Here is a 26,333-nt window from a genome sequence, read left to right as displayed (position 1 = left end):
CTCAACATATTGAAACATGCTTTATTGTCTTTCATCTCGTATATAGAAAATCAAGTTCTGTTAAAGAGATACAAATGTTACATAATAAGAACATGTTCAAGCATGCAGATTTGATGTGATTTCATCGTCTGGTCCAGTTCAGGATGAGCGTGTGAGCGTGTCTGGCTGAGTTTCTGTGTGTTTATTCAAAAGGCGGATGGGACAAATTTGCAGACCAGCCGTAGTTGCTATAAAAATGACATTTTTTGACCTATGAATAGCTTAATAATAGCTTAATAACACATTTTGTTAAATCATGTAGTGTACAGTTATTAAAGCAGAGCACTGAGTTTATGTATAATCTCACCACATGCAGTGAGCAGTCACCACAGGCATATAATTAATTCTTGTAGTCTAAATAGCAGTGTGACAGATGGTACACAGACAGGATATGGATGGGTTTTGAGTCGCTGACAGGGCCTCCGTTCAAGAAAGACCGACTTCTCAGCCTGGCATAGGGAAGAGTTTTCTTCTCTGCAAGTCTGGGTGCACTCGTTGACTTGATACAGCTGTTGCACATGATCTGGGAAAGGTGGACTTCTCTCTCTCTTTCTCCAGCCTGGTTTCTACAGGAAAATTGTTTTAAAAAGTGTGTGTGTGGGGGGGGGGGGTGACTTTAGTTTCCTGCACGGCCCTAATTAAAGGTTGTTCCCTTTTCTCCTTAACCTTCTAAAATAAACTTTCAAACCCTGGGCGGCTCCTGACTGTGGTTTATTTGAATCAACAGTAAAGAGTCTTTATTCTTTTAATGGGGCTCTGTCCACGTTGAGGGAGTTTATGGGGATGTAACACAGGCATCCTTCTCCTTCGGGTTCCTTGTTGAGATTAAAGACCCATCAAAGGCTCTGGAGGATCAGTGCACCCTGTAGGTTTAAGGGCAGGGAGTAACCTTCCATCAATTGTGGGCCTTATGTTTATTTAAGATAGTGCTGGTTGATGGCGGTCAGAGGGCTGAGAGTTTGGTACAGTTTGAGCTCCGCTTTCATGTTTTGACGTAAGACCCAGCTGTGCTCCTGACTCCTGTTATTGAGACTGTCTGGATTCAAGTTATAGAGAGAGGCTAGATTACCTTTATGCTTGGCTGATTCACAGACACTTTTATACAGAGTGACTTATAGTACAGTTTTAGTACACGGATGGCCCCTCTAGAGCAACTTAAAATCGTTCAAACTAGCTAAATTTCTATCACTAATGTAATAGTGTGCTTATGTGAATTTTGGAAGATCACATGCAAATTCTGAATGAAAACACTGAGATAATTTGTTTAAAATGTGCATTAAAAATTAATTCTAATGTCAGATTTATCCTAGCATGTGATGTGTTACATCGTTGTTTTATGATTAATAATAATGAAAATTATAGTAATATTAAAAATGACGTTGTTATTTGGCTTAGGCTCTCTCTTTATGCGTTGCAAGTGTTTTATTCGTTTATTTTTCTTTTCCTTTCTTTTTTTTTGTTGTTATTAGGCTGTTATTCAGAGTGGTATGTTTTACTATTGCTTTTACACCTGAATACATGTGTCCTGCTTGCAGTTTAAACATCTTCGTTGTTTATAATAGAAGCAATCTAGTTTTGTCACTTCATGCCGCTTACATGTAGACCCATTGTCACACATAATGCATGCCTCCGTAACTATAATTGACTAATTGTGAGAAGGATTTCAGTTGTCTTTTCATGTCTTATGGTGTAAAAAGTAAAAAAGTATGTCATTTTGTATGTTCAATCCTAAAATTATCCTCAGAAGCAGCAGCTCATTCAGTAATTAGACAGTCTTATTAAGTGGCCCAGTCTGAGTAACTGCTGTGAGGAGGGAAAGATTCATTTCTTGGTTTGAACCTTCATTCCCTCCTTTTGGAAGCTTTAATGAAATTGACTGTATTCTCTAAGGTTACTTGTCCTTCTCTTGACATTGTATACAATGCCACATTTAATGTAAGTCATATGGTGCGTCTGCAGCTTTGAGAGATTACGGAAAGTAGTAAGACAAGCTGGCACGTCCTGATTTTGCTGAGTTAGATGTGTTCCTAGGTCAACATATTTTGTTGACCCTGGAACAACATTTTACTCCAAAAATATATTCTTGACCATTTCCCTACACCTAAACCTAACCTTAACCATGAGTAATCCCTAAAATCAGAGGAAATGATAGATGAATGACACATGATGTACAAGCAACAAACAGTGATTTTAAGTGTAAACTTCACAAAATCTATAAACTGGTTCTTCAAATCTGATTGGTTAATCACAATGTTGTTCCAGGGACAACAAAGATGTTGTCCCAGGAACATGTCTCACTTGGTAAAATCAGGTTCTGCGACAAGCTGAATCAAGGTCACGCACAAGTCTCATCTTCATGCCTCTGGACCCAAACAAAAGAGACATTGCTGTCACCCTGCTCACAGTGTTTGAACTGGCAGGATGGAGTAAACTAACCAATGGAACAAACCTTGTTTCACGTTAAGGACACTGATCCTGGTGTATTTTTTCACATCTGAACGTATGAAAGGGTTTGGTTTGGTTTCAGGATGTTTGCCTCTTTGGCATTCTCCGTCCCTTGGGTGCAGTTTTTCAAATGCCGAATTTAAACAGTTATAATCTCTAGGCCCACTGTTGAGAACAGGAAGTATACAATTTCAGGATTTCCATAGCAACAAACAGCCTTGGTCTTTGGGCAACTAACTTGCTTCTTTTCTGTGGCTACTAACTTTTTCATGGTTTCACTGTGAACTCTTTTGTTTGCCAATAGACACGGTCAGAGTACATAACTGCAACTGAATAAAAGCCTTGTAAGTAACCAGAGGCCAGATTTTGATTAGTCTTTTTTCCATGTAAATATGCATTTATATTCCAAAATTTTTTTATATTATATATATATATATATATATATATATATATATATATATATATATATATATATATATATATATATATATATATATATGGAAATAATATTTTACAATTTTATAGGATATTTTCATTTCATTATATCCATTACCATTCAACTCTTAAAACTTTTGAATGACAATGTATGACAGTTATTATTATTGTTAAAAGAACGATTTCAGTGCATTTAATTATTAATTGTTTGAAACTTAACTCAACTTCCATCCATCAATCTAAAGGATATTTCATGTGTTTCCACAGCTGAGTTTCTGTCCAGCTTGGACCAGTATGAGATCGCCATCCCAGTGCGTGTGGGGCCACATGGGGAAACGCTATCAGAAGAGGAGATCTCTCACAGGAATGGCCGACACCGGCGTAGCACGGAAACGCAGAGCGTTCCAGAACCACAGCTGTACTATCAACTCTCCACATCGAGCACTGACCTTTTGCTCAACCTCACACTGCAGGGAGGACTGCTCTCGCGACAGTTCCGTGTGGAATACTGGAAGAGGGGGCGCTTGGCTTGGAGTCACCCATACTTGCCCAGTTGCCACTATGTGGGTCACCTGCAGCACCAGCCTCACTCTAGTTCTGTGGCTGTTAGCAACTGTAATGGCCTGGTGAGCATCTCTCGAATTTTGAAGCAAACGGTGATGTGTCTCAAATGATGTGCTCATTACTATGCACTTAACCTAGGCATACACTGTCTATAACATCAAATGTAGAAGTCCACAAAATGGGATACACCTATTAATAAATAACCTAAAGGAATATTCCAGGTTCAATAAAAGTAGGCTAAATCAATGGCATTTATGGCATATTGTTGATGAATACAGCAGAAATGTGAAGTTTATAATTTTATTAAAATACTTAAATTGAGTCTTAATCAAAATTTTATATGATTTGAACTGTAAAAGCTGTTTTTAATCATTATTTTACTGTGATGGCAAAGCTGATTTTTCAGTAGCTGGTACTGCAGTATTCAATATCACATGATGCTTCAAATTCATCTAATATGCTGATTTGGTATTCAAGTAACTTTTCTTGTTATTATCAATTTTGAAAACAGGTGAACATTTTTTTGGAGACCCTGGTACTGTTTTTTCAGGATTCACTGATCAAAAGTACTCCGTTTATTTGTTTTTAAATAATTGTAACATAGCATTACAATTGTGTTTACTGTAACTTTTGATCAGAGTTATGCATCCACAAGCTCATTATTTTAGAGGGGAGACTAATGATGGGATGATTTGATGTTGTCAGGGAGTTCGTTGTATATATAGTATGTAAAATCAGATTGCCCGGGGAGGCCAACCGTTTAGTTTTTTTCACGTGCAAGCAAAAGCTTGTCATATATTTCAATGCCAGACCCTTCATTCTAATCTGAATCTATGGTTGCTTGTTTTGTTTTTTCAGCAAGGGGTCATTGTGGCTGGAGGTGAGGAGTACATTATCGAACCCTTGGTTTCTGTTAAAAACTTCACCAGTGAGGATGGCAGAGAAGGGCACCCCCATGTGGTGTACAAACGGTCATCTCTAAGATACCAAAACATGGACCAGTCCTGTGGAGTAATTGGTAAGAACTAAAAAGACCATGAGCATGTTTTTTAAACCTTTTAAGCATCAACTCACAAGATAAAATTGTGTACTCCAACCCATTTCATGGGGTCTTTCATTATGTATGGTATCCCGTTTTAATTGTTACATTAAATTCACATAAAAAATGGAAGTAGCAATTAGGGAAACACGATATATATTGGGCGATGATTAATGCACATTTCGTCAGTAAAGCCGGTTCTCTAATCAGCGGTAAATGCCGTCAGGTGAGTGATTTCAATGCCAAGCTACGCAAATCCAAGCTGATAATGAATGTGGATTTGCGTAGCTTGTCAGTTAACAACGGCTCTGTGTATTAACAGCTGCTCTATGTAAAATCATGCACCTGATGGAATTTACCGCTGATTAGAAAACCGGCTTTACTGACGAGATGCGCATTAATAATCGGTCAATATATCGTGCACCTCTCGTGACAATGGATATTTTCACACATATTGACATACATCTGAGTGAAACTTGGAATTTGGTTCTGTCCATCAGTGGAGGTAGATTTTAATGGCGAGCTGTAGTTGATTGTAAGAAAGGGCTGGGGTTTAAGCACACTTAATGATTGGAGAAGTCGCTGTTTCATCTGAAGCTCAAGGAATTCATGTAGAAAAAATGACAGAGTGAATTTACATTTCATCCTGACTCTCTAACTAGATCTATCTTATTTGGGAGATTGCCAAACTATTTTCATCACAAGATTTTAATAAAAACTGTGGCATTGTGGATGTTTTCTTTAGATGAGAAGCCTGGTAAGAGCTATGGATGGTGGCAGAGAACAATAAAGCCCTCACCCAACCAGATGGGACGGGGCCAGTTACCACTGAAGCGTTCTGTCAGCCAAGAACGCTACGTTGAAACCCTGGTGGTGGCCGACAAGATGATGGTCAGCTATCACGGCCGTCGCGATATCGAGCAGTACATTCTGGCTGTCATGAATATTGTAAGCTTCAACTCTCCTTGTTGCTTAAAGGAATAGCTCACACAAAAATGAAAATCTTGTCACTTCTCATGTCTTTTGGAAACTTATATCACTTTCTTTACATATAGAGATATTTTTAGCAGAATGTCCAAGCAGCTCTTTTCCATACAATGAATGTGAAAGATTCAAGAAAATTTTCACAACATTTTAGATTTTGATCTGTTCCTTAAAGCTATCATATGCATTCAGCATGTAAGTTAAATTATGTTTTTGGTGCTTATTTGGGATTTGACTGCCCCTGGTTTCCAGTTGCTGTCTTTTTTATGGAAGAAAGCTGTTTGGACATTGTGCTAAACTTGAGAGCCTTACAAATACCTAAGATGAACAGTCTGCAATGTCTCACAGACTGAGTGAACCTTTAGAGGATGTTTGACCCATTCAGGTCATTTGTATTGTCTCAGAGAATAATGATTTAATGAAAACCAAGTAACTGTCTTCTGTCACCCTGAAGATCCATATTTCTCTCTCCAATTTATTATCTCCATGGGCGATTTGTGGCATTGTTACACCTGTGGAATGTGTTTAATGAAGGGATTACCTCACCTCGCGGCCCCACTGCAGCAGTTAGCACTGGTTTTATAGTAGACTGTAAACTGTCCATCTTTACAGTAAACAGCAGGATTAGAAAAGTCTAAAAACAGACAACTGGCTCATTTTTAAGACTGGTTTTTTCTTGTTTCCCTGGAGGTCAGGTTGCCAAACTGTTCCAGGATTCTAGCCTGGGGAATGCAGTGAACATCGTTGTGACGAGGCTTATTCTACTGATGGAAGACCAGGTACTATTACTGAAGTACAATAGCCTAGGGGTCTGTAACATATATAACATTTATATTACATTTGCCTGATCACATTATTTGTGCGCTTTAAATTCCAATCACATATTACATTCAAATAGGGACATTTTATGTGAACATAGAAATACGATAGCATGTTTCTGGTGCAGCAGTGGGTTATGTGAGATATAAACACTTCTGGTGTGCATTCATCATTTGGGAAAATGATAAACAATGGTTTAAGATGCATTGTGAATTCAGCACTCTGGCTCCACTTTATTTTAAAGTGATGGTTGATTACGATTTTTTTACTTTTTACAACGCTCAAAGTTCAATGCAAAGGGATATATTTTCTTTCAAAGATATTGCTGTTTAAGGACTACAAAAAAAGCTTGTAGGGACTACAACAAGCTTCTTTGTGGGTTTGTGATATTACTAACCCTATGCTTACATAAACTCTGCCTACGGAAACATGCAACTACCCGTAATGGTAGTAATAATCACAACACACTGGGCCAGCTAACCAATAAGAGCCCATTGTGGAGGGGCTTCATGGAACCAGGAACTCAACAGACTGTTTTGACAAGAATGGAAACAGCGGTGTAGTAGAATGAAGGTAAAATATGTGAAAATAATGTGTTTTTTAAACCGATGCATAAGCACTTGTTACACTGCACCCCATAAACACAATCAAGCCTTCGAAAAATGCTGATCAACCACCCCTTTTAATATAAAATATACAAATATATTATTTTCAAGTTTTGACTGAAGGATTTAGGATAGAAATACACAATTGTTAAAAAGTTTGGTGTCAGTATGTTTTATTATTATTATTATTCAGCAAGATGTGTTAAATTGAACAAAAATGACAGTAAAGACTTTTAGATTGTTAGACAAGAGTTCTAATTTAAATATACTTCTCCGTGGGATCTCTGGAATATACTGACCTAAAACAGGCTTCTACAGATGACGCAGGGCAGGGAAAGGACAGTAGTGGGGTTTTGCGGTGTATTTAGTGACACATTAATGATCTCGAATCGCAGACAGCTAAAAATAAATCCTCTGTAATTTGTTCCGCATAATGTCATTTGACAAATGATGGGAGACCGGTCATTAGGAGCAGTTTTAGCCGTGTTGAGATAACTACCGCGTGGTATGCTGAGGTTTCTTGGAACCAAACATGGTTCGTTTCCAGATGAGAACACCCCGTCACCCCCTAAAGTAGAGGAAACCTGGAAATTTAGGATTCTGAGCACTGGATTGTGGGATGATACTATTATTGTCACGTGTATGTTCCTGTTTTCCCTATGTGATCATTCCTGTTCCTGTCTTAATTGTTTCCAGTGTGTTCCAGGTGTGTCTAGTCATTATCCTAGTTTCCCTGTGTATTTCAGTTTGGATCTGTGAAGTCTGTCTTTGTCTAGAATTGAATGCCACCCCCTGTCCTAAGTGTGAGTTTCTGTCAAATAAAATACATTTTCTTGTTAATCCTCTTTGTCTCTCCGTTCCTTCATCTATTTGTTTCCACCACAGTAGGCGGACCATTACAATTATAGACTATGCCAGTGTGTGCATTAGCTTACAAATCTGTGGCAATCTTGAGTCATGGGAGCCATGCATAGTGGTAGGGAAAAACTGTCTGTCTGTTTGTACATTCTAGCAGTGTCTGTATTACCATACAAGCCCTCATCAACTGTAAAATCATTAATAAAGCAGAGAAATGGCTCAGAGATGTGAATGTTTAAAACTAAAAAGCTATAAGATAAGTTAGACTTATTGTGGGTAACTTGCATCTAAAACAATGCATCTCTATGGACTCCTTCTCAAAGAGCCCAAAATATTCTACTGCAAATATCTCTTGTTTTTAAGCAAAATTTTATTTTCAAAGATGTCTAAAGTTTTCTCTTGAAAACAATGAATATGCTGCCTAAAATTGTATATTTTAGAATATATATATATATATATATATATATATAAATATATATATATATATATATATATATATATATATATATATAAAAAATTCTTTGTTATATAATCACATTGGACTGCAGGTACTCAGACTCAGGATGCCCGAATCACAACGCATATGTAAGCAAGCTGCGTAAAATGCTATCTGTACAGACTGCCGTTTTTACTTTCATATGAAAAACGTCCTCCTGGTGAATGTCTTGAGAGGAGAAATTCCAATGCAAATTTCACATCATGTTCATGTTTGTTGAACGTTTAATACTAAATGTGCTGCATTTACTGTTATAAAGCTGCTTGATTCATGTATTGATACACAACATTTGGACCGTCTCTCCTTGCAAATTTTCATTCTCATTTCACCTTAAGGTGTAGACACTATATGTGAGCCATATGATTACTGTACCAATGGCAAATGGAAGTGTTCTGTATAAACTTTTTGAAAACAATCATTACTTATGCAGTTTTGTTTTGCACTAATTGAAATATTTCAGCTTGAAAGAACCAGCATATTGTCAGCTGTTAAATAGAAGTCCAGTATCAGCCTAGTAGGGAAACAATTTTTAGGGCCTTACTGTACTACAAATACATATGAGCATGTATATACATTTATCTAATCAAATTATACACAAAGAGTACGATGTATATGCAATAAATCTGATCCAAGTTTATCTGATCCAAATGTTTCCTTTCCTCTCTTGCCAGCCCACACTAGAGGTAAACCATCATGCAGGGAAGTCTTTAGACAGTTTCTGCAAGTGGCAAAAGTCCATCCTCCACCGGAACGGACATGGGAATGCCATCCCTGACAATGGAATCGCTCACCATGACACAGCAGTCCTCATCACCAGGTCAGCATATTTTAGTATATGCTTTTAAAACTTTTTCAACACACACACATCTGTCTAATATTTTTTAGCACTCTATTGGTTCTACAAGGCAACAGGTCATAATTTTAAAATGGCTCTAATGTATTTGAAGTGTGTGCTTGGAAGAACAAGCGATTTATGGTAAATCATGCTATTGCTTTAATCTACACAGTGAGGAGTTAGGTTGAATTTATGTGCTTTAGAATTGACTGAGAGAGATAACATGAAGTATGAGAGAGAAATAGAGAGTGAGAATGAAAGAGAAATTGTGGGAAGTCTTGAGTCTTTATATTGGAGGCTTGCATCAGAGGGTATGTCTGCTGAATGCATCAAGCATTTGCTTACATTGTCTTCCCTATTTTATCATGACAGTGTCTCACAGTTCAAGTATCTGTGTGTATGTGTTCTGTGGAAACCCAAGCAGTTTATTCATCCAAAAACAAAACAAAAAAATAAACATCATAAATATTTCTCTGGTGTGTTTTCAGGTATGATATCTGCATCTACAAGAACAAACCATGTGGAACACTTGGTAAGACATCAATCATTCCATTTAACCAATCCATTTAGTTTCCAATCTATCCATCTATCCATTTAACCAATCCATTCAGTTGTCCAATCCATCCATCCTATCATTTCATCCATTCTACCAATCTATCCAATCTGTCCATCCTACCAATCAATCCATTAGTTCTACAAATCCATCAATTCTACCAGTCTATCCAATCCATCCATCCATCCTGTCCATCCATCCTACCAATCCATTAAATCATCCATAATTAATTGCCTTATCTGTCTGCATATATTAAGTATTTTCTTTTCATTGATGAAATCTCATTTCTTCTCTGTTCATAACAAAGCTAATCGAACGTTTATTGGTACTGTATTCAATTCTAATTTTGATTCGTTTGTAGAGACTAATTAATTAATTAACTAATCAGCTGTACTGCAGTCGGATTTGCATATATGTATATTTGCATAACCACCTTATTTTTCAATGTGGATGGAAGCTATTTCCTGTGAATATGTGGAACTTCCAATCAATTAGCCGCTACAGGCAAACAACTATAAGAATAAACAGTACAGGAAATTGTAAAACAATTTGTGCAATAAAATATGTTTGTAATTGGTTTAAAAATATGATAATATGATAACAAATACAAGTTTGCAATATCAATCAACATAAAATTCACTCTTTTTGTAGAGATTAAATAACTGAAAGCGGATGACAGAGTAAGCCAAGTTAAAAAGACCTGGGCCACTCTTTTACATAAAAAATATGGTGGATAGTATTGTGGCATATATGTCTGTGTTTGTGTCCATGTCACTGTGCTCTTGTGCACACCTGTCCGTATCAGGATTGGCACCTGTTGGTGGTATGTGTGAGCCAGAGAGAAGCTGTAGCATCAATGAAGACATTGGTCTGGCCACTGCTTTCACCATTGCACATGAAATAGGACACACGTGAGTCTCTTCCAATTCCTCAACTTCCTTACATATTATGTTCCTTTGTTCCTGCCTGTCTTTTGGCCTGCATTTTGATGATTGATATTGTTTACTTTGGGTCAAGAGTAGTGGTCGACCGATATATCGCCAAGGCCGGTTTATCGGCCGATATTTGCTGTTTTTCATATATCAGCATTAGTTAATAGGCTTTTCTGCTTGGCCGATGTTAATGTGTTTTATTTTGACGGTACACCAGACTTTTATGTTGATGACGCTGAGAGTGGCAGCACCTATTATTATTATTATTATTATATTAATAATATGTAAGGATAAGGTTGAAGTTTGTGGATTTTTATGCTTGGGGGAGAAGGAGGGAATAGGGTGAATTCTGTGAACCTCTCGTCTGATCCACACTCCGTTGTCTGAGCGCACACAGTTGTCAATCTTTCCCTCGTTTACCTATCGTTGTTAAAAATTATGTCTAATAATTAGATAGAATGGTTACACAAAGGAATTCATGTTTACAAAAAGTATTATATCAAGTGCTTCTACGGTATATTATCAGTAATAGAAAGGCAAAGATTATAATACTTTCTCATTTGCCGTCAGCATTAAGCAAATACACATTTATATAATTTAAACAAATCTCTGAATGGCTAATGAACATTTAGTTTCAGAAACCTTGCAATTTAGTCAAATCCAGCTGTGAGATCTTGTTAAGTGTGCATTTTTATCACGTGTTCTCTGTGTGACACTCGATCATTGAATGGATGTGAATTGAATGTTTTAAACTTTAAACTAGTAATTTCAAATTATGCTGTACTTTATGCATTTGCCGACTGTCATATTCATGTAACTTTCACTGTATTCTGTATTTAAAATGAGTGTTACCCTGGCTTAATTTGAAAAATATGATTCCTAATGCACACAAACTTCCCAGAATACTGAGTGCCCTGTTGGTTACAATGTTTACTTTCTTTTTAATTATATTTGTAATAAATATTTATGTATTTGTGAAAAATACTTTGTCATCTACAGTATATGTATGAGTTAAGTATAAGTATGTTTATTTTACACATTTATTTTTTAATCCATTTTCAAATTATTTCAAATTTCTAAAATATTAATAAAATACGGTAATAATTATTATATCGGCCCCCTTGCTTTCCAATATATCAATATCAGCTGTCAAAAAAACTATATTGGTCGACCACTAGTCAAGAGGGAACTGCAGGGGGGTTGTGAATTAATTAAAAGCTAATTCATTAAATGATAACCATGTAAAATGAAAATAAATATAAAAATGTAAAATAAAATGAAATGCTTACTAAAAAAGATTCAATATTTAGTTTTTTACCTGCATTTAACGTGACCAGTAAACAAAGTAAGAGAATTGTGAACATGCAAATGTGTTGTTGAATTATTGAAATATTAACTTAAAATCTCAGAAGGCATTAAGTATTTTTAGTTCAAAGGGGTTCGGCTGACAAAAAAAGTTTAGGAAACCCTGATGTACCTAAACTCTGACAAAATTATGTAATTATATAGTATATTCCAAAATGTTCATATTCCAAAACCTTTTGAAGCTCTACTATAAGCCAGCATTACATCAGCTCTCTGAAATTCCAGTTTTGCCTACTTGAGTAATCATCATCTCAACTCTGACCCTTGACATCTGACCTCTACTCTGAGTGGCCTACCAAAACAAACTTGGGTTAAATTCAAGGATGAACCCTAAAGTCTCTGGAGCCATTTAAATACAAATAATGCTCATTATCAACAACTACACTAATATTTTCTGTCAGTCTTGTGAAAATTATATCTTGCCCACTGCTCCAGGTGTGTGTTTACAGTATGTGTGTGTGTACACTTGGATGGGATAAATGCAGAGCACAAATTCTGAGTATGGGAAACCATACTTGGCTACACGTCACTTTCACTTTAATCTGAATTTATGGGCATGCCTGGTTGATATCACACTTTAGAATACTTCCCTAAAAGGCAGTTGTGTTGTAATTTCTGTTGATTTGGTAGTTGAAAAGCATTTTTCCCTCATCATGGTACAGATCTGAGCGCTGTTTGTGATGGGTCATTCAGCACATTGCTGCCTTGGCTATGCTCATGGGCCTCGGAGCTGTTTTCATAGGTGGTGAAGTCATTAGTGGTCTGGTCCTCAAGGTTCATCCAGGTACCTTTGAACTGATGGCCATATGACGCTGCACACTGGGGTTGTCTAGACAAGGGGGCCTATGTTTAACTGTGTATAGGATTGCATAGGTTTGTGAGAGGTGCTGATTGGTTTGGCATTCTGTAACCAGGACCATGGGATTCCATTTTATAATTCCATAAAATCATTAATCTCTCTCTTTCAGGTTTGGGATGAATCATGATGGTGTTGGCAATGCATGTGGGGTGCGCAGTCAGGAGACTGCTAAACTCATGGCTGCCCACATCACCATGAAGACTAACCCCTTCGTCTGGTCTGCCTGCAGCCGCGATTACATCACCAGCTTCCTTGAGTGCGTCTGCTGCCTCAGTCTGAGAATCTGTATTTTCATTGACCATAAAATGTTGACCATAACATTAATGAATTTTAGTAATATAAATTTCCAAAGGATTGGATCATAAAAATGATTATTGTGAATGTATGTTTAAACTCATACAACATGATCATCTGAGTTTGTGTTTAGGAGGAATTTGTTACATTAGGTGGTTAATAATGATAGACCAATAGGCAGGCTAATTAATATTTGGCCATTTTAAACTATAACTGAAATCTTCTGACAGCTAGTTTGCCATTTTTTGTTTTAAAATACTTTAATGAATATTTATTGTACATTTTAATGAAATTGTATTTCTTTTCATTTTAAATATTGTTTATTCTCAAATACTACAGTAAAGACTTTTTGTGTTGTTACAAAAAAAATCTATTTCAAATATGTGTGGTTTTATTTTGATAAACATTAATATTTAACTGTTAATATTTAACTAATTATTATTTATTATTACTGTTTATATTTTACTAATTATTATATTATGATTTAACTAATAATAATAATATGTTTCTTGAGCGCCAAATCAGCATATTAGCATTGTTTCTGAAGGATCGTGTCACACTGAAGACTGGAGTAATGGCTGCTGAAAATTCATCTTTGCTATCACAGGAATAAATAAAACTTTGAACTATATTATAATATTATCAAATTAGTCTGTGGCACTTTTTTTACGTACATTTCTTACTATGTGATTAAAACCATTAAGGCCATTTCACAACACACTGATCCAAAAAAAAAAAAGAAAAAAAAATGTTAGAATTGAGTGTTTGTTGGCATCAGGGCAGCATACACTTCCATCATTTCTCACACACCCGTTATGTTTTCTTTCTGATTGTTTCTTAGCTCTGGCATGGGTTCCTGTCTGAACAATGTTCCCCCCAAGCAGGATTTTGTTTACCCCACCACAGCCCCTGGTCAAGCCTATGATGCAGATGAGCAGTGCCGCTTTCAGTATGGAGTGAAGTCTCGTCAGTGTAAATACGGGGTACTTGCATCATTCAGTGTAATCGACAACAGTTCTTCAACCAAGAAAGAAAATTCTGTCATCATCATCATCTATTAAAAATGCAGATGAGCATGATTTTTGACAATGGTACCATGAAAATACCATGTTTTTTTCTGATCAATCTTTCAAATGTTTGGGGTCACCTTCTCATTCAAAGAGTCTTCTTTATTTTCATGACTATGAAAATTGTAGATTCACACTGAAGGCATCAAAACTATGAATTAACACATGTGGATTATATACATAACAAAAAAGTGTGAAACAACTGAAAATATGTCATATTCTAGGTTCTCCAAAGTAGCCACCTTTTGCTTTGATTACTGCTTTGCACACTCTTGGCATTCTCTTGATGAGCTTCAAGAGGTCGTCACCTGAAATGGTCTTCCAACAGTCTTGAAGGAGTTCCCCGAGAGATACTTAGCACTTGTTGGCCTTTTTGCCTTCTGTCTGTGGTCCAGCTCACCCCTAAACCATCTCGATTGGGTTCAGGTCCAGTGACTGTGGAGGCGCAGCACCCCATCACTCTCCTTCTTCGTCAAATAGCCCTTGATGCCTTCAGTGTGACTCTACAATTTTCATAGTCATGAAAATAAAGAAAACTCTTTGAATGAGAAGGTGTGTCCAAACTTTTGGTCTATACTATATATATATATATATATATATATATATATATATATAATTTATTTATTTTTTCTGTAAAATTATATTTTACTTTTTAAAACATCTCATTTAGAAGTATATAACCGTCCTACAGTAAGACATCTATGCTCAAGTAGAGTCTTTGCACAGATGAATTATGGGTTATGGTCCTATCCAGGTTGCATTTATCCCCACTGTAAATCATTTAGCGCACTCTTTATCTCTGTCTCTGTCTCTCTGTAAATCTTCACCAGATGGTCGTTCTACCTTTCGCTGGCTGTAATAATCCATCTTTTTGCTCCCCTTAAGACTTCAGACACTGGCATTCTGCCACTTTTGTCCAAAACCACTTTTGGTCAAAAGTTTGCTTCTCTTTGGTTTGCGGCTCTATTTTCTGCCAGCCAAGCTTGAACCTTACACCTCCACAAACCTACAATGGAGCTCAGAGCTCAGTCTGTATAGTGTGCTATGTCTGCTCTCGTTGAGTAAAGCTTTAGGTATCGACTGCTTTATTGGATACCGGTGCAGGAAAAGTTATTAGGTATGAAGTGTAGTGTGTTCCTTACATTTGTGGGGACATCTGATCTACATCCGAAACAAAAAGAGTACCATTGTATAGCTACAACATGCTTAAAATGCTCAGAACACATTAGCATCCACATCAGAAGACGTTGTTTGTTGAAGAAATTTACAATTTCTGCTCATTCCATACATTTCTTCAGTCTCATGACTGTTTCTCAAGGTCTGTTTTTTCCTAGGGTGACCATACGTGCTATTTTTACAGGACATGTCCTGGACAGGATTTCTATATTGCCTAAAATATCCAAGTTTTGCCTGTAGGCGCTGCACAGACTGATTGGTGTATGACATCATAGAGCAGACGCTCTTTATTCTTTCGAATCGCTCTCACGGTACTTTGATGTAAAGCACCGATCGATCTGCGCAGCGCTGCTTCAAGTCTAACGAACGAACACATCTACTGTAATCTGTACCGCTCTCTGCAGATCCCACCTTCACAATCGCCATGATCGGTCGATTATGTACAATGTCTGTAAGTTATTGGTCAAGCTAACTTTCCATCATTACCCCAGTCAGTAAAAAACAGGAAACAAAGCAAAATCCTGGGCAGGACGTGTCCCGTAAAAATGGCGCGTATGGCCACCCTAGTGTTGTCCGCATTATCTTTAGTTTTGTTTAGTGGGTTGTGTGTGTGTGCTCAGGAAGTGTGCAGTGAGCTTTGGTGCATGAGTAAAGGGAATCGCTGCATCACCAGTAGTATCCCAGCAGCCGAGGGCACCATCTGTCAGACCAGCACCATCGAAAAAGGGGTAAGCACAAGGATTTCTGAGAACATGCTAGCTTTAGTTTTAAGGGAGGTATGGAAACCGAAATTTAGGTTTTCTCTTCAGATGAAAGTGTTTTTGTTTGACGCTCAATAAGAAAAAAAAAAGAAACTATAAATAAATTGTCCGACAGATTAACTAAATTCTTGGCCAGGGTCCGACTGGAGCCCGTGTCTTTTTCCCTCTCTCGCTTCCACATTGCACAAGCTGCTGTTGCAGCCAGTAAAATAGTTTTTTTTCTTTTTTTATGTCAAATTGGTTATATATTTTTTCGTTTCTTTATTAAATTCATTGAGAAATACGTTTGGAACATTTCTTGTTTGTTCAATTCAATTTTCTATTGTTTTATTAATTAATAACAGACATCGGCAGTTAATCACGTTTGATTTAATTCAGTTTGATTATTAGTCTTCTCAAATAACACGACTTTTCTAAAATAAAATCTATGATATAAAACACTTCAAACATATATCAATGTTTAACCTAAAAAAATGAGCGCTCCCCTTGCGGCCGTGCGCCCTCGGTCCGCACTTCTGCTGACTCTGAGCCCGAACCTGGGCAAGCTCCGCAGAGTAGTATGAAGCTGCAGACTCGGAGCCTGCTGCATCTACAGTCCCGCACCCAGAGTCCCGCATTCTCTGACCCCTTGCAACCAGATCTCACGGCAATTCGTGCATATTTTAGGAGGTGGCTAATTTATACGACCACACTCGTTTAGACAAATCATATAAAATCGTGCGAGTGAGGTCATACAAACTATCAGCCACCTCGTAAAAAACGTACGCTTTGCTTTGTTACCTTTTAATAAACAAAGTAGTATCAGCTTTAAAATTGTTTAAAAAATCATAAAGAAATACATGAGAAAGACCACACACTTTTGAATAGTAGTGCATATTGCAACACAACACTTCTATTTTGAATAAACACTGTTCTTTTGAACTCGTTATTTATCAATAAATGCTGAAATCACAGCCCCCCCCCCACAAAAAAATTAAGCAGCATAACTGTTTTCAACATTAATTATAAATCAGCATAAGAATGATTTCTGAAACATAAAACTTTTATTTTAAATTGTAATAATATTTCACAGAGTTATTTTTGGTAAGAAACTTACTGATCCCCAAATTTTGGTCCGCCCCAATGTTCAAGACATGATTAGGGCCTTGATCCAAAAATTTATGCGAAGAATGGAAGCTAAAGCGTGCTTTGCAGTACATTTTATGCTCCATTCTGCACTATCACTTGCATTTTTTTCCTAATAACAGTAGAAGCAACTTAATGTTGTCATTTTTGCTCATAAAGTAAAGTGTAATACACCATGTAAAGGACTTACTTTTATTTGTGTGCAATCATAATATCAACAAAACGTTGTACTTTTGTAAAATGAAGAAAACAAACAGGATTCGCTTTTTTTCCATCTCGGGCTTGAACAGGAGTGCTTCACAAAAATGAAACAAAAACTTGCCTCACAGACATGATAAATATATCTATAGAAAGCTTTCAATTACTACTTTAATACGAAATAATTCAAAGTGAAAACAAAATCTCTTTCATTATGTAATCCATAAAGATGCATTTCTCTCTAAAGTAACTTCCATTGAGGAGATGGTGAATCATGACTGTCAGCTTCATCTTTGAAGCAAAAAGAAATTCAGAAAACACTAGATTGTTAAAAAGTATAATTCAAATATCTCCTTGCCATTTCCATCAGACACATTCATGGTAAGTACTTTTGCTGGGGCTTTGCGGGAAGCTTTAGCCTATTATGTGCACTTAAATGCAAAATAGGCTAGTCTAAATATTAAAAGCTTATTATGGTTTAAAATTTAAGTAATTCATCTCTGGTCAGGGGCGGCCGTAATTTAAAGCCAGTCCTCCATTTTTTCTATACCCTAACTCTTCCAGCTGCGCCAAAGGCACACTCGCTGCTGCTGCTGGAGGGAAAAATAAACACAGTGCAAGCCGGTTTTGACAGTCGTGGTAGCATGGTCTCATGTTGTATCCACCAGCATAATTGACATAAATGTCTAAAATAAAAGAAAATCAAATAAAATAAGGAGAAGCATAAAACAGACCACCTGCATCTGAGCTATGATGTAAAATTTTTCCTGAAGCCCAGCCCTAAAGGGGTGTAAATAAACAGGGGCTTGTCAGGCTCTGGCAGAAATGCAGAGCTCTATAGATGTCAGAGATGTGGCTGTCTAAATAACAGCCTACGGTACGTCAAATTGGCTAAATGTATTTTTCTGTTAAAGAAAAAAAAAAAAAAAGAGGACAAAATATTTTTATTTTTATTTTGGCCCCCTAGTTTCCTGGGTCCATATGCCTGGCACATTCTGCAGCCCCCTTAACAGCACCCCTGCATGCCAGGAATAGCAGAACACTGCCATATATACTGTTTTATACTGTTTTCTTACTATTTTCTCATTAGTGGTGCTACAAAAGAGTGTGTGTGCCATATGGAACACGTCCGGAGGGGGTAGATGGTGGGTGGGGCCACTGGTCGCCATGGGAGGAGTGTAGTCGCACCTGTGGGGGCGGAGTCGCATCCTCTATTCGCCATTGTGACAGCCCCAGGTCAGTCAGGCTCATATGATTGATTAACACTGTTTTTTTTGGACAGATCATTAGTTGCATTATTCAATGACAATGGTCATATGCTACACTGTGTGAAGGACAATGTTCAAAGATTTTTTTAAAATAGTAAATGGAAAAAATAGGCATTATTTGATTTTCCTACATTGTCATATTAGCTCATTATAATGTATGTGGGGCATCCAGTTACAGCATCGTAAAAAATCTAATAATTGGTCAAAATGAGTTGACATTACTTATGGTTCATCTATCACGTTGGAAATTGAAGGCCAATCTATCGTGTTGCATTATGGGATACATTATTATGTGCAGTGTAGTTGGACTTCCAAGTATTTTATGTATACAGTATAAAATTCTGTTCAGAAGTTTTTTTTTTTTAAATAAGAAATTAATACTTTTACCCAGCAAGGACACAGTACACTGTTTAAAGGTGACAGTTAAGACATATTTCAAATATAAATAAATTACATTTTAAACTTTATTTTTAAATTGTAATAATGCTTCACAATATTACAGTTTTTCTGTGTTTTTGTTTCAGTGAAGCCTTGTTGAGCATAAGATACATCTTTTAAAATCATAAAAAAACGTACCCACCTCAAACTTTATTGTAACATTGAATAAAAGTGTATATGAGTGATTTGTATGATTCATAATGTTCTTACTCTCAGCCTGTTGTACTCAGTGAACCTAGTCTGTCAACATGCCATGGAAAATTGGAAAAACTAACAGAAAGTCAGAAGATGTCTGGCTGAAATGAACTTGAGCAGAATGATTTTGTAATTGAGAGCTACATTGAAATTACACTCAGATGTATCTTATGCCTGTCTTTGTATGGATGCAGGCCAACAGTTGGAGGAAAATATTGTCTGGGAGAGAGGAAGCGTTTCAGATCCTGCAACATTGATGTGAGTTTGATACCTGAACATCACTTACTGACTTCATCTGTCTGACGTTTTCTTCAAATAATTACTAGAACTTTGGTTTGTTTGTGGATGAATTGTGCTACTCTACATTAGTTGACCACTGAAGACTGGTGCATTGGGCAAAATATTAAACAACTGAATGTGTAGACTTACTCATTATTAGATAAAAAGGATTCTCAGATGCCATGCTCCACTATATTCACGGACTGACTGAATTGTGTGTGGATTAGGAGTGCCCATCCGGATCTCAGGATTTTCGACAGATTCAGTGCTCGGATTTTGACAGTGTTCCCTTCCGGGGGAAATTCTACACCTGGAAGCCATACAGGGGCGGTAAGTACACAGCCCTTTATAGCACCTATTCCGAGACATACTGGTTGTGCTGCTTTGATTTATGTCACTTCGATTAGCCTGTTTTTAACTGCTACAGTTCTACGGTAAATGCACTTTAAGTCTTACAAAATTGGTATTGTCCTATAAATGTGACCTATTTTACTGATATGTAAAATAGGTCAGTAAATTAAATACAAATTATATTCATGGGACCCTACATTATTTCTAGTTGGCATAACTTTTGTTAAACACAATAGAATTACAGTAAATGTTTACACTAAGCCTTTATGATTTTTAAAATACTTCACAATACAGTCCCATTAGTTAATGTTAATTAATGCATTAATTAAATAATATTCGGCGGTGGCAGAGGATCAGTGGTTCATGTAGGTTGTCTACAAACCGGAAGGTTGGTGGTTCAAACCCTGTCTCCACCTGACAAAGTGTCGAGGTGTCCTTGAGCAAGACACCTAACCCCAGCTGCTCCCGACGAGCTGGATGGTTCCTTGCATGGCTGATACACACCGCCGTCAGTGTATGGGTGAATGTGAGGCAACTTGTAAAGCACTTTTGATGGCCATGGGTCTGTTGAAAGCGCTATATAAATGCAGTCCATTTACCATTAACCGATACAACTTTAGATTTTAATAAAATTTCATACATTTTTAATATAATTTCATACTAAGATTAATACTTGAGAGTAGTAGTAGTGAGTATTTCTCACAGTGAATGGCATGGCGGACACACAAATCCAATATCATTAAAAAAATAATAATGCTGTATATGTGCTACAGAATATAGTTTTTATAATTTTTCAGGTGAGAATGTAGTTGTTTTAACTTTAGATATGCAGTTTGTTAATAAAGATAATGTCTATTTGAAAATTCGCTAATATTATTATTATTATATTTTTGGTGATGTGGTTTTTGGGGATGTGAGCTCCCTCATAATTTTGAATAATTTGTGGTCTACAGCCGTGGACTATTAAGGGGAGTCTTATTTTTTCATTCTTACAAAATATAGATTGATATCTAAAGTTAGATTCAAAATATAAATAGTTATGATGTCATATTGGTGCATCCCTTGAACTAATACAAATGTCTGTACTGAGAACTGAACAGAAGCACGTGATCTCTTGGGGATGTTTAAGTTCTCAGTTGTTGTTGTTTAAGACTGTTTAGGGCTTTGGATGGTGGTTTAGATATTAGGACTGGACCACCATGCTCCAAAAAACCAATCACTGCACTGGCTCGATTCCAGCACAGATGTGAGAGAGAGATAATTAGAGAGAGAAAGAAACTGCAGATAACAGTCTGGCATCCATATGCCGGGCCCCCGGACTGCCAACTTCCCAGAATCCCCAGTTTAAGTTTCTGCTTTTGATGAGTGTAAAGCTGGCCGTCAAGGACATAACTGCCTTTAATCTGCCCCTCCAATAACATAATGGCTTACAGAGAGAAGCCCACTGCAGGCTACAAGCACTGCTTTCATCAAGTCAGCTGATTTTACAATGGAAATCCCTTCCAGCTGTTAAAATAAGTGCCAGACTGATGTTTTACTCTGCTGCAGGGTCAGGTAGCATATAGGCCTTAGATCTGTACTCTCTCTGTGTTCACACTGTCATCTTCCTTGTGATTTTCTTTTCACTTCTAGCATTGATTTCTTTGTTTTGTCTGTCTATGTGGGCCTTTCATGTTGTTTTTATACTGTAAATTGCCTGCTATATTTTAATAACTATATGCAGTAAACATTTCACTTAGTAGAATGTAGCATACTATTGTTTGCACTGCGTATTACAAAAAATATAGTAAATAAAAACAAACTGACTAACATCTGTTGCACATTTAATTATTAGTTGACTTGATTTGTCTCTCTCTATCGTGAATAATTTCTTTCTATCTTCTGCTTTTTGTTGTTAGTCAGTTTGTGTTTATTTACTATATTTTTAGTAATATGTGTAACTAGCACTATGCAGTGCAAACAGTAGTATGCTACATTGTGGTCATATGGCCTTGCATGATGTTTAATTCGGAGTGTTTAGCATTTTTTATAAAATTTTGTGTAAAAAAATTGATATGTTTGCATGACCACTATTGTTCAAAAAAATTGAGGTTGGTAAGAAAGAAGTGATTTAAGTGATTTGTAGTTTAATAATCACACTATCATAATCAAAGGGTTATGTTTGCATGAGCTCCATCTTAATTGCAGTACTGCCTTAATTGCATGGTGGGTGCTTGTAAATGTAGCCTGTACCTGCACTTGTAGGTCAAGCGCATTACATTTTGAGATACATTATTTAATTAATCATGCCTTGGCTGTACACTGTCTCTCACCAGTACATCCTGAAATGACTTACACTCCAGTGAAGCCCTCTTCTAGCCACCTCAAAAATATACCTATGCCCTTCCAGAGCAAAGTCTCATGGGATGTGCAGTTTCCATCGTAAGCCTGCTTCAGTATATGTTTTCACAGTCACCCAGGACCTTATCAGATTAGTCCAACACTAACAGAAAATTGGCCATCAGCTCAAAAAAACACCCTCCATAGGTTTCTAAAACACATTTAGTGGAAGAGTTATTATTTAACGTGAAGACCAGTAGATGTGATCCTACTGATAAGGCAAACGGCTCTTAGGTAGCCAAAGTGAGATTCAACACCACTGCTGCCAGGCACAGACATGGGGAACAGGTTCAGGCCCACCATCCTGTCAAGCATAATATAAAGGAGGTGTAGAGTAGGGACAAAATGACGTACTGGTTCCAGTCAGAGTGGGATTAGGAGTCATTTAATTCCTTGTTCTGTCACACTACCAATGAAGAATATAGTGTGTGAGTACAGCATGTTCCTCTTTGTTCTTTTGCTCCCTCTTTACCACCTTTCATGTCTTTTTTCATCTTGTACTTTAAATACCTGCAAAACTGTATTTTTCTTTAATGAATGGATAACTTAGTTAAACTAATCTAATAATTTCTTAGGGAGCATTTATATAAAATGCATTCTTGCTTTCAAAAACAACTGTACAGAACATGACGGAATGAAAGAGAATGGAGCATTTGAAGTATTAGATGCCATGTCCTAAAAAAGCAACATTTTAAAGGTTTTTTTTTAAATCATGCAAATTAGGGATTCTCTTATACCGTTTTTTTTAGAACAAGTCCGACACCAGTACTTTTATTTTGGGTACTTACCAATGTACGTTCACTGCATTTGTTATTCAAAAAAAATATTGGATACAGAAACCAAAAGAATATGAATCATGTTAACTGGCTACATTTAGCAAATAGATTTATCCGTCAGTTATTTTCACACTTAATCATGGCCGTTAAAATGTATTGCACAAGCTTTTGTAACTTTCATTGTACATTTTATTGCTGTGTTTATTGCTATATCATGTTTAATTTAATAGTGCACATGAGAGCTGCTCCACTGCAGTGGCTCAGTAAATTTGGTAACAGCGATGAACATTTTTTCTGAAATATAAGTCATGTTTTTTTATCATTTGAAATGTGCTGCAACATATATTCTAAAGTGACTTATATAATGCAGTTAATATCAAGCAAGCAAATCAAGCCCAATGCACACACTCATTTGTATTGGTTCAGTATGAGAGACAGACATTTCACACAGGCTGCTGGTTTTACTTTCACTTTAAATTGTATGCTTTCCTTTAAACTAAATGTTGTTTATAGTGAATGGCCCTATAATTTTTCTTTGTTTTATATTTACAATTCAGTATTAATCCAAATGGTGCATGTTCTAATGGAGTAAACAGCAATCAAGATCATGAAACAAAAGTCAAGTAACTTTAGTAACTTGTGTATTGTTTTACTACTTGCTTTTGGAAAATCCAACCGAACTACAAACTTTCCAGGGATGTCTGTAAGAATGGGAAAATTCACAGTAAAACACTACATTTAGAAGGAAAAAAATATTACTGTTTTTACTGCATTTTTGATTAAGTAAATACAGCCTGGGTTTAAGAGATTCTTACAAGAAGACCCCAGACTTTTGATTTGCAATTTTTTCATACAGGCCTCAAAGGCCATCAGTCTCCTCTTACTCTCCTTTCCTCACCCATCTGGTGAGTTGCATGATTTCTTCTTTGTGTTTTAGCGAATATGCTGGGAGAGGCTGTTTTTCTCTCCATCGTGTTCTCAAATTTATAGGGCTTTTACAGAGAAGACAGGGGAACAAAGTGTGTGTAGAAAGCGTTTCAGCTGCTTTATCTATAAGCAAGTCATCTGAAATGTTCCCAAAATGTTCTTCTCAAGTATGTAAAATCAGTGAAAGAAGAAACTAACTAACATAAACCTCACAAGCTCATTAAAATACCATATGCAGCCATGAAACTCTAAAGATTGCTGGTGGACATCCCGCAGAGTTAGTATAGTTCTAAAGCTCTGTTTGGCTCCATTAAATATCACATGCCATTCACATGTCTCCATTGTTGGAGGCGCATTAAACCACAGACCAAATTTGCCAGCAGTTTGTTTTCAGGTTTGTTTTGACGTTGTGTTATGTTGTAAAGTTAACAATGCATAACACGTGAGGAGTCAGTTCTGTGAATGCATGCTTAATGGCATTGGCATTACTTACAGTGTGTCATATTACATTTCTTTGTAGATTTTATGATGCCCTGTGATGCTCCTGAGGATATCTCAGTCAGATTAGACTAGCTTCATTTGTATATTCTATGGTATATATAAATTGTTGCACATTTATTTTGCACAACATTTTTGAGAAACTCCATGTATTACTGAGTATCTGCCAACCCTTTTTTTAAAGTATGTAAAAAGTATGTTTCTGACTAAATGGCTCATGATTGTTGAGGTATGATGTTTTGCATGTTTTGGCTGCAGGTGGAGTGAAGTCATGTTCTCTGAACTGCCTGGCAGAGGGCTATAACTTCTACACTGAGCGCGCTCCAGCTGTGGTGGATGGCACACCTTGCAGGGATGACTCTCTGGACGTTTGTGTTAATGGCGAGTGTAAGGTGAGACATTCATACACTCTTTTCTTCATGTATACGTATCTCTATCTATTTTGATACAATATGCTTTTCCAGTTGTTGTTTGTGGCTTTGAACTTCTGCCAAAGCAAGAGACAGAACAGAAGAGCAAAAAAGTCCCTCTTGATACAAAGATTCACCAATCTCTCAACACATTATCATAGTAATGTGGAGCATCCTGGATTTAATTAGAGATCTGAGCTGTCCAGACTCCATTGCATCTCGCCCCATTTTTTACTAACTGTTAAGGATGCTTTAATGCTAAAGCTTTATAGACATCTGCGTTTCAGTATCGTTTGGCTGGTGTGAAAGTGATTTGCTATAGCTTCAGGGCTCTACAATAAACACATGTAGTGGCACCTAAAATAAATGATCTTTGCTAAAACATCCACTGGGCTTTAATGCAAGTGCTGTTCTGTATGATGGACAATTTAAAGCAACAACAACATGAAAAAACATTAAAGTTGGCATGTACTCATTGGAACCATTAGCTAGTTACTATGGTAAACTCAAGGTGTTGTTTTCTTTGATGATGGTCTCTTCTAACCCAACAGTACAATGCGACTGTACATCCAGCTGGAACTGAACTCTGGTTTGGAGCAAACAATCAAACAAAGTGTGAAAGTGGCTTAAAATATGTTGTTTATTAGCATGTTTCACAATGCAAACTGTAGTGTACTTTATTTTCGGTTTTGTTTTGATTTACTGCACAGGACATGCTGCATGTGCGCCTTTGGAATGAGTTGGGCTGGTTTATCTTTGCACTGTTGTCTAGACCAGTGGTTGTTTTTATCAACAGTTCAGTTCAATCCAGCCCCGTTCTGCTCTGCTCTGAATGCCGCAAGAACTCTGTGACCCCCCAGATCCATCTGTCTTCAGTACACACAGCTGAACATGATCACAGAAACTTCTCCCTCCCTGCCGTCAGCTCTCACTCTTTCTCCATTTCTTTCCTTCCCTGCTCTCTTCCTCTTTCTCTGTCTCCTTCCCTCACTCGTTACTCTGCTTTCTTATTTATGGTGCATATAAAAAATCAAAGAACAGCATGGTGAGAAATAAAAGTAGTGTTTGCAAACTCATGATGGCGTAGCTTCCATACAATAAGGGTTTGATTATGAAAGCAAGAGCTTTGAATAACAAGACATTAAAAACAGCCTGTATAACCAATATAATAACCTGTCCCACAGCTCGGCTCTATTTGGTCCAGCAGAGGACATGTCCAACCCCCTTCAAGCAGCCATTGAATAACCATTGTTGTTGTGAGAAAATAGGTCACACATTTGCAGGTTATGGAATCTAGGCCAGGTCAACAAAAGTCTTTGGCACTTTCGTGGGATTTTTGGGAAGTTACGCAGGCCTGGATTTG

The 26,333-nt window shown here is 36.9% G+C and overlaps 1 protein-coding gene across 1 annotated transcript in view; it reads left to right on the top strand.

The window, feature by feature from the left end:
- LOC113069916 (A disintegrin and metalloproteinase with thrombospondin motifs 10-like) overlaps nucleotides 1-26,333 on the top strand; it is a 49,320-nt gene that overhangs the window by 6,158 nt on the left and 16,829 nt on the right. Inside the window, exons 3-16 of the mRNA XM_026243035.1 lie at nucleotides 3,187-3,545; nucleotides 4,342-4,501; nucleotides 5,268-5,470; nucleotides 6,202-6,285; nucleotides 8,956-9,101; nucleotides 9,608-9,651; nucleotides 10,478-10,583; nucleotides 12,938-13,084; nucleotides 13,964-14,105; nucleotides 15,986-16,093; nucleotides 18,540-18,685; nucleotides 19,545-19,608; nucleotides 19,857-19,959; nucleotides 24,819-24,952. Coding sequence (XP_026098820.1) covers nucleotides 3,187-3,545; nucleotides 4,342-4,501; nucleotides 5,268-5,470; nucleotides 6,202-6,285; nucleotides 8,956-9,101; nucleotides 9,608-9,651; nucleotides 10,478-10,583; nucleotides 12,938-13,084; nucleotides 13,964-14,105; nucleotides 15,986-16,093; nucleotides 18,540-18,685; nucleotides 19,545-19,608; nucleotides 19,857-19,959; nucleotides 24,819-24,952 — 1,946 coding nt within the window. The remainder of the gene's footprint in view (nucleotides 1-3,186; nucleotides 3,546-4,341; nucleotides 4,502-5,267; nucleotides 5,471-6,201; nucleotides 6,286-8,955; nucleotides 9,102-9,607; nucleotides 9,652-10,477; nucleotides 10,584-12,937; nucleotides 13,085-13,963; nucleotides 14,106-15,985; nucleotides 16,094-18,539; nucleotides 18,686-19,544; nucleotides 19,609-19,856; nucleotides 19,960-24,818; nucleotides 24,953-26,333) is intronic.

The sequence above is a fragment of the Carassius auratus genome, unplaced genomic scaffold (assembly GCF_003368295.1).
Source record: "Carassius auratus strain Wakin unplaced genomic scaffold, ASM336829v1 scaf_tig00002576, whole genome shotgun sequence".
NCBI classification, from domain to species: Eukaryota; Metazoa; Chordata; class Actinopteri; order Cypriniformes; family Cyprinidae; genus Carassius; species Carassius auratus.
Note: the sequence above shows the minus strand (reverse complement) of the source record. Positions and strands in the feature narration are given on the sequence as shown.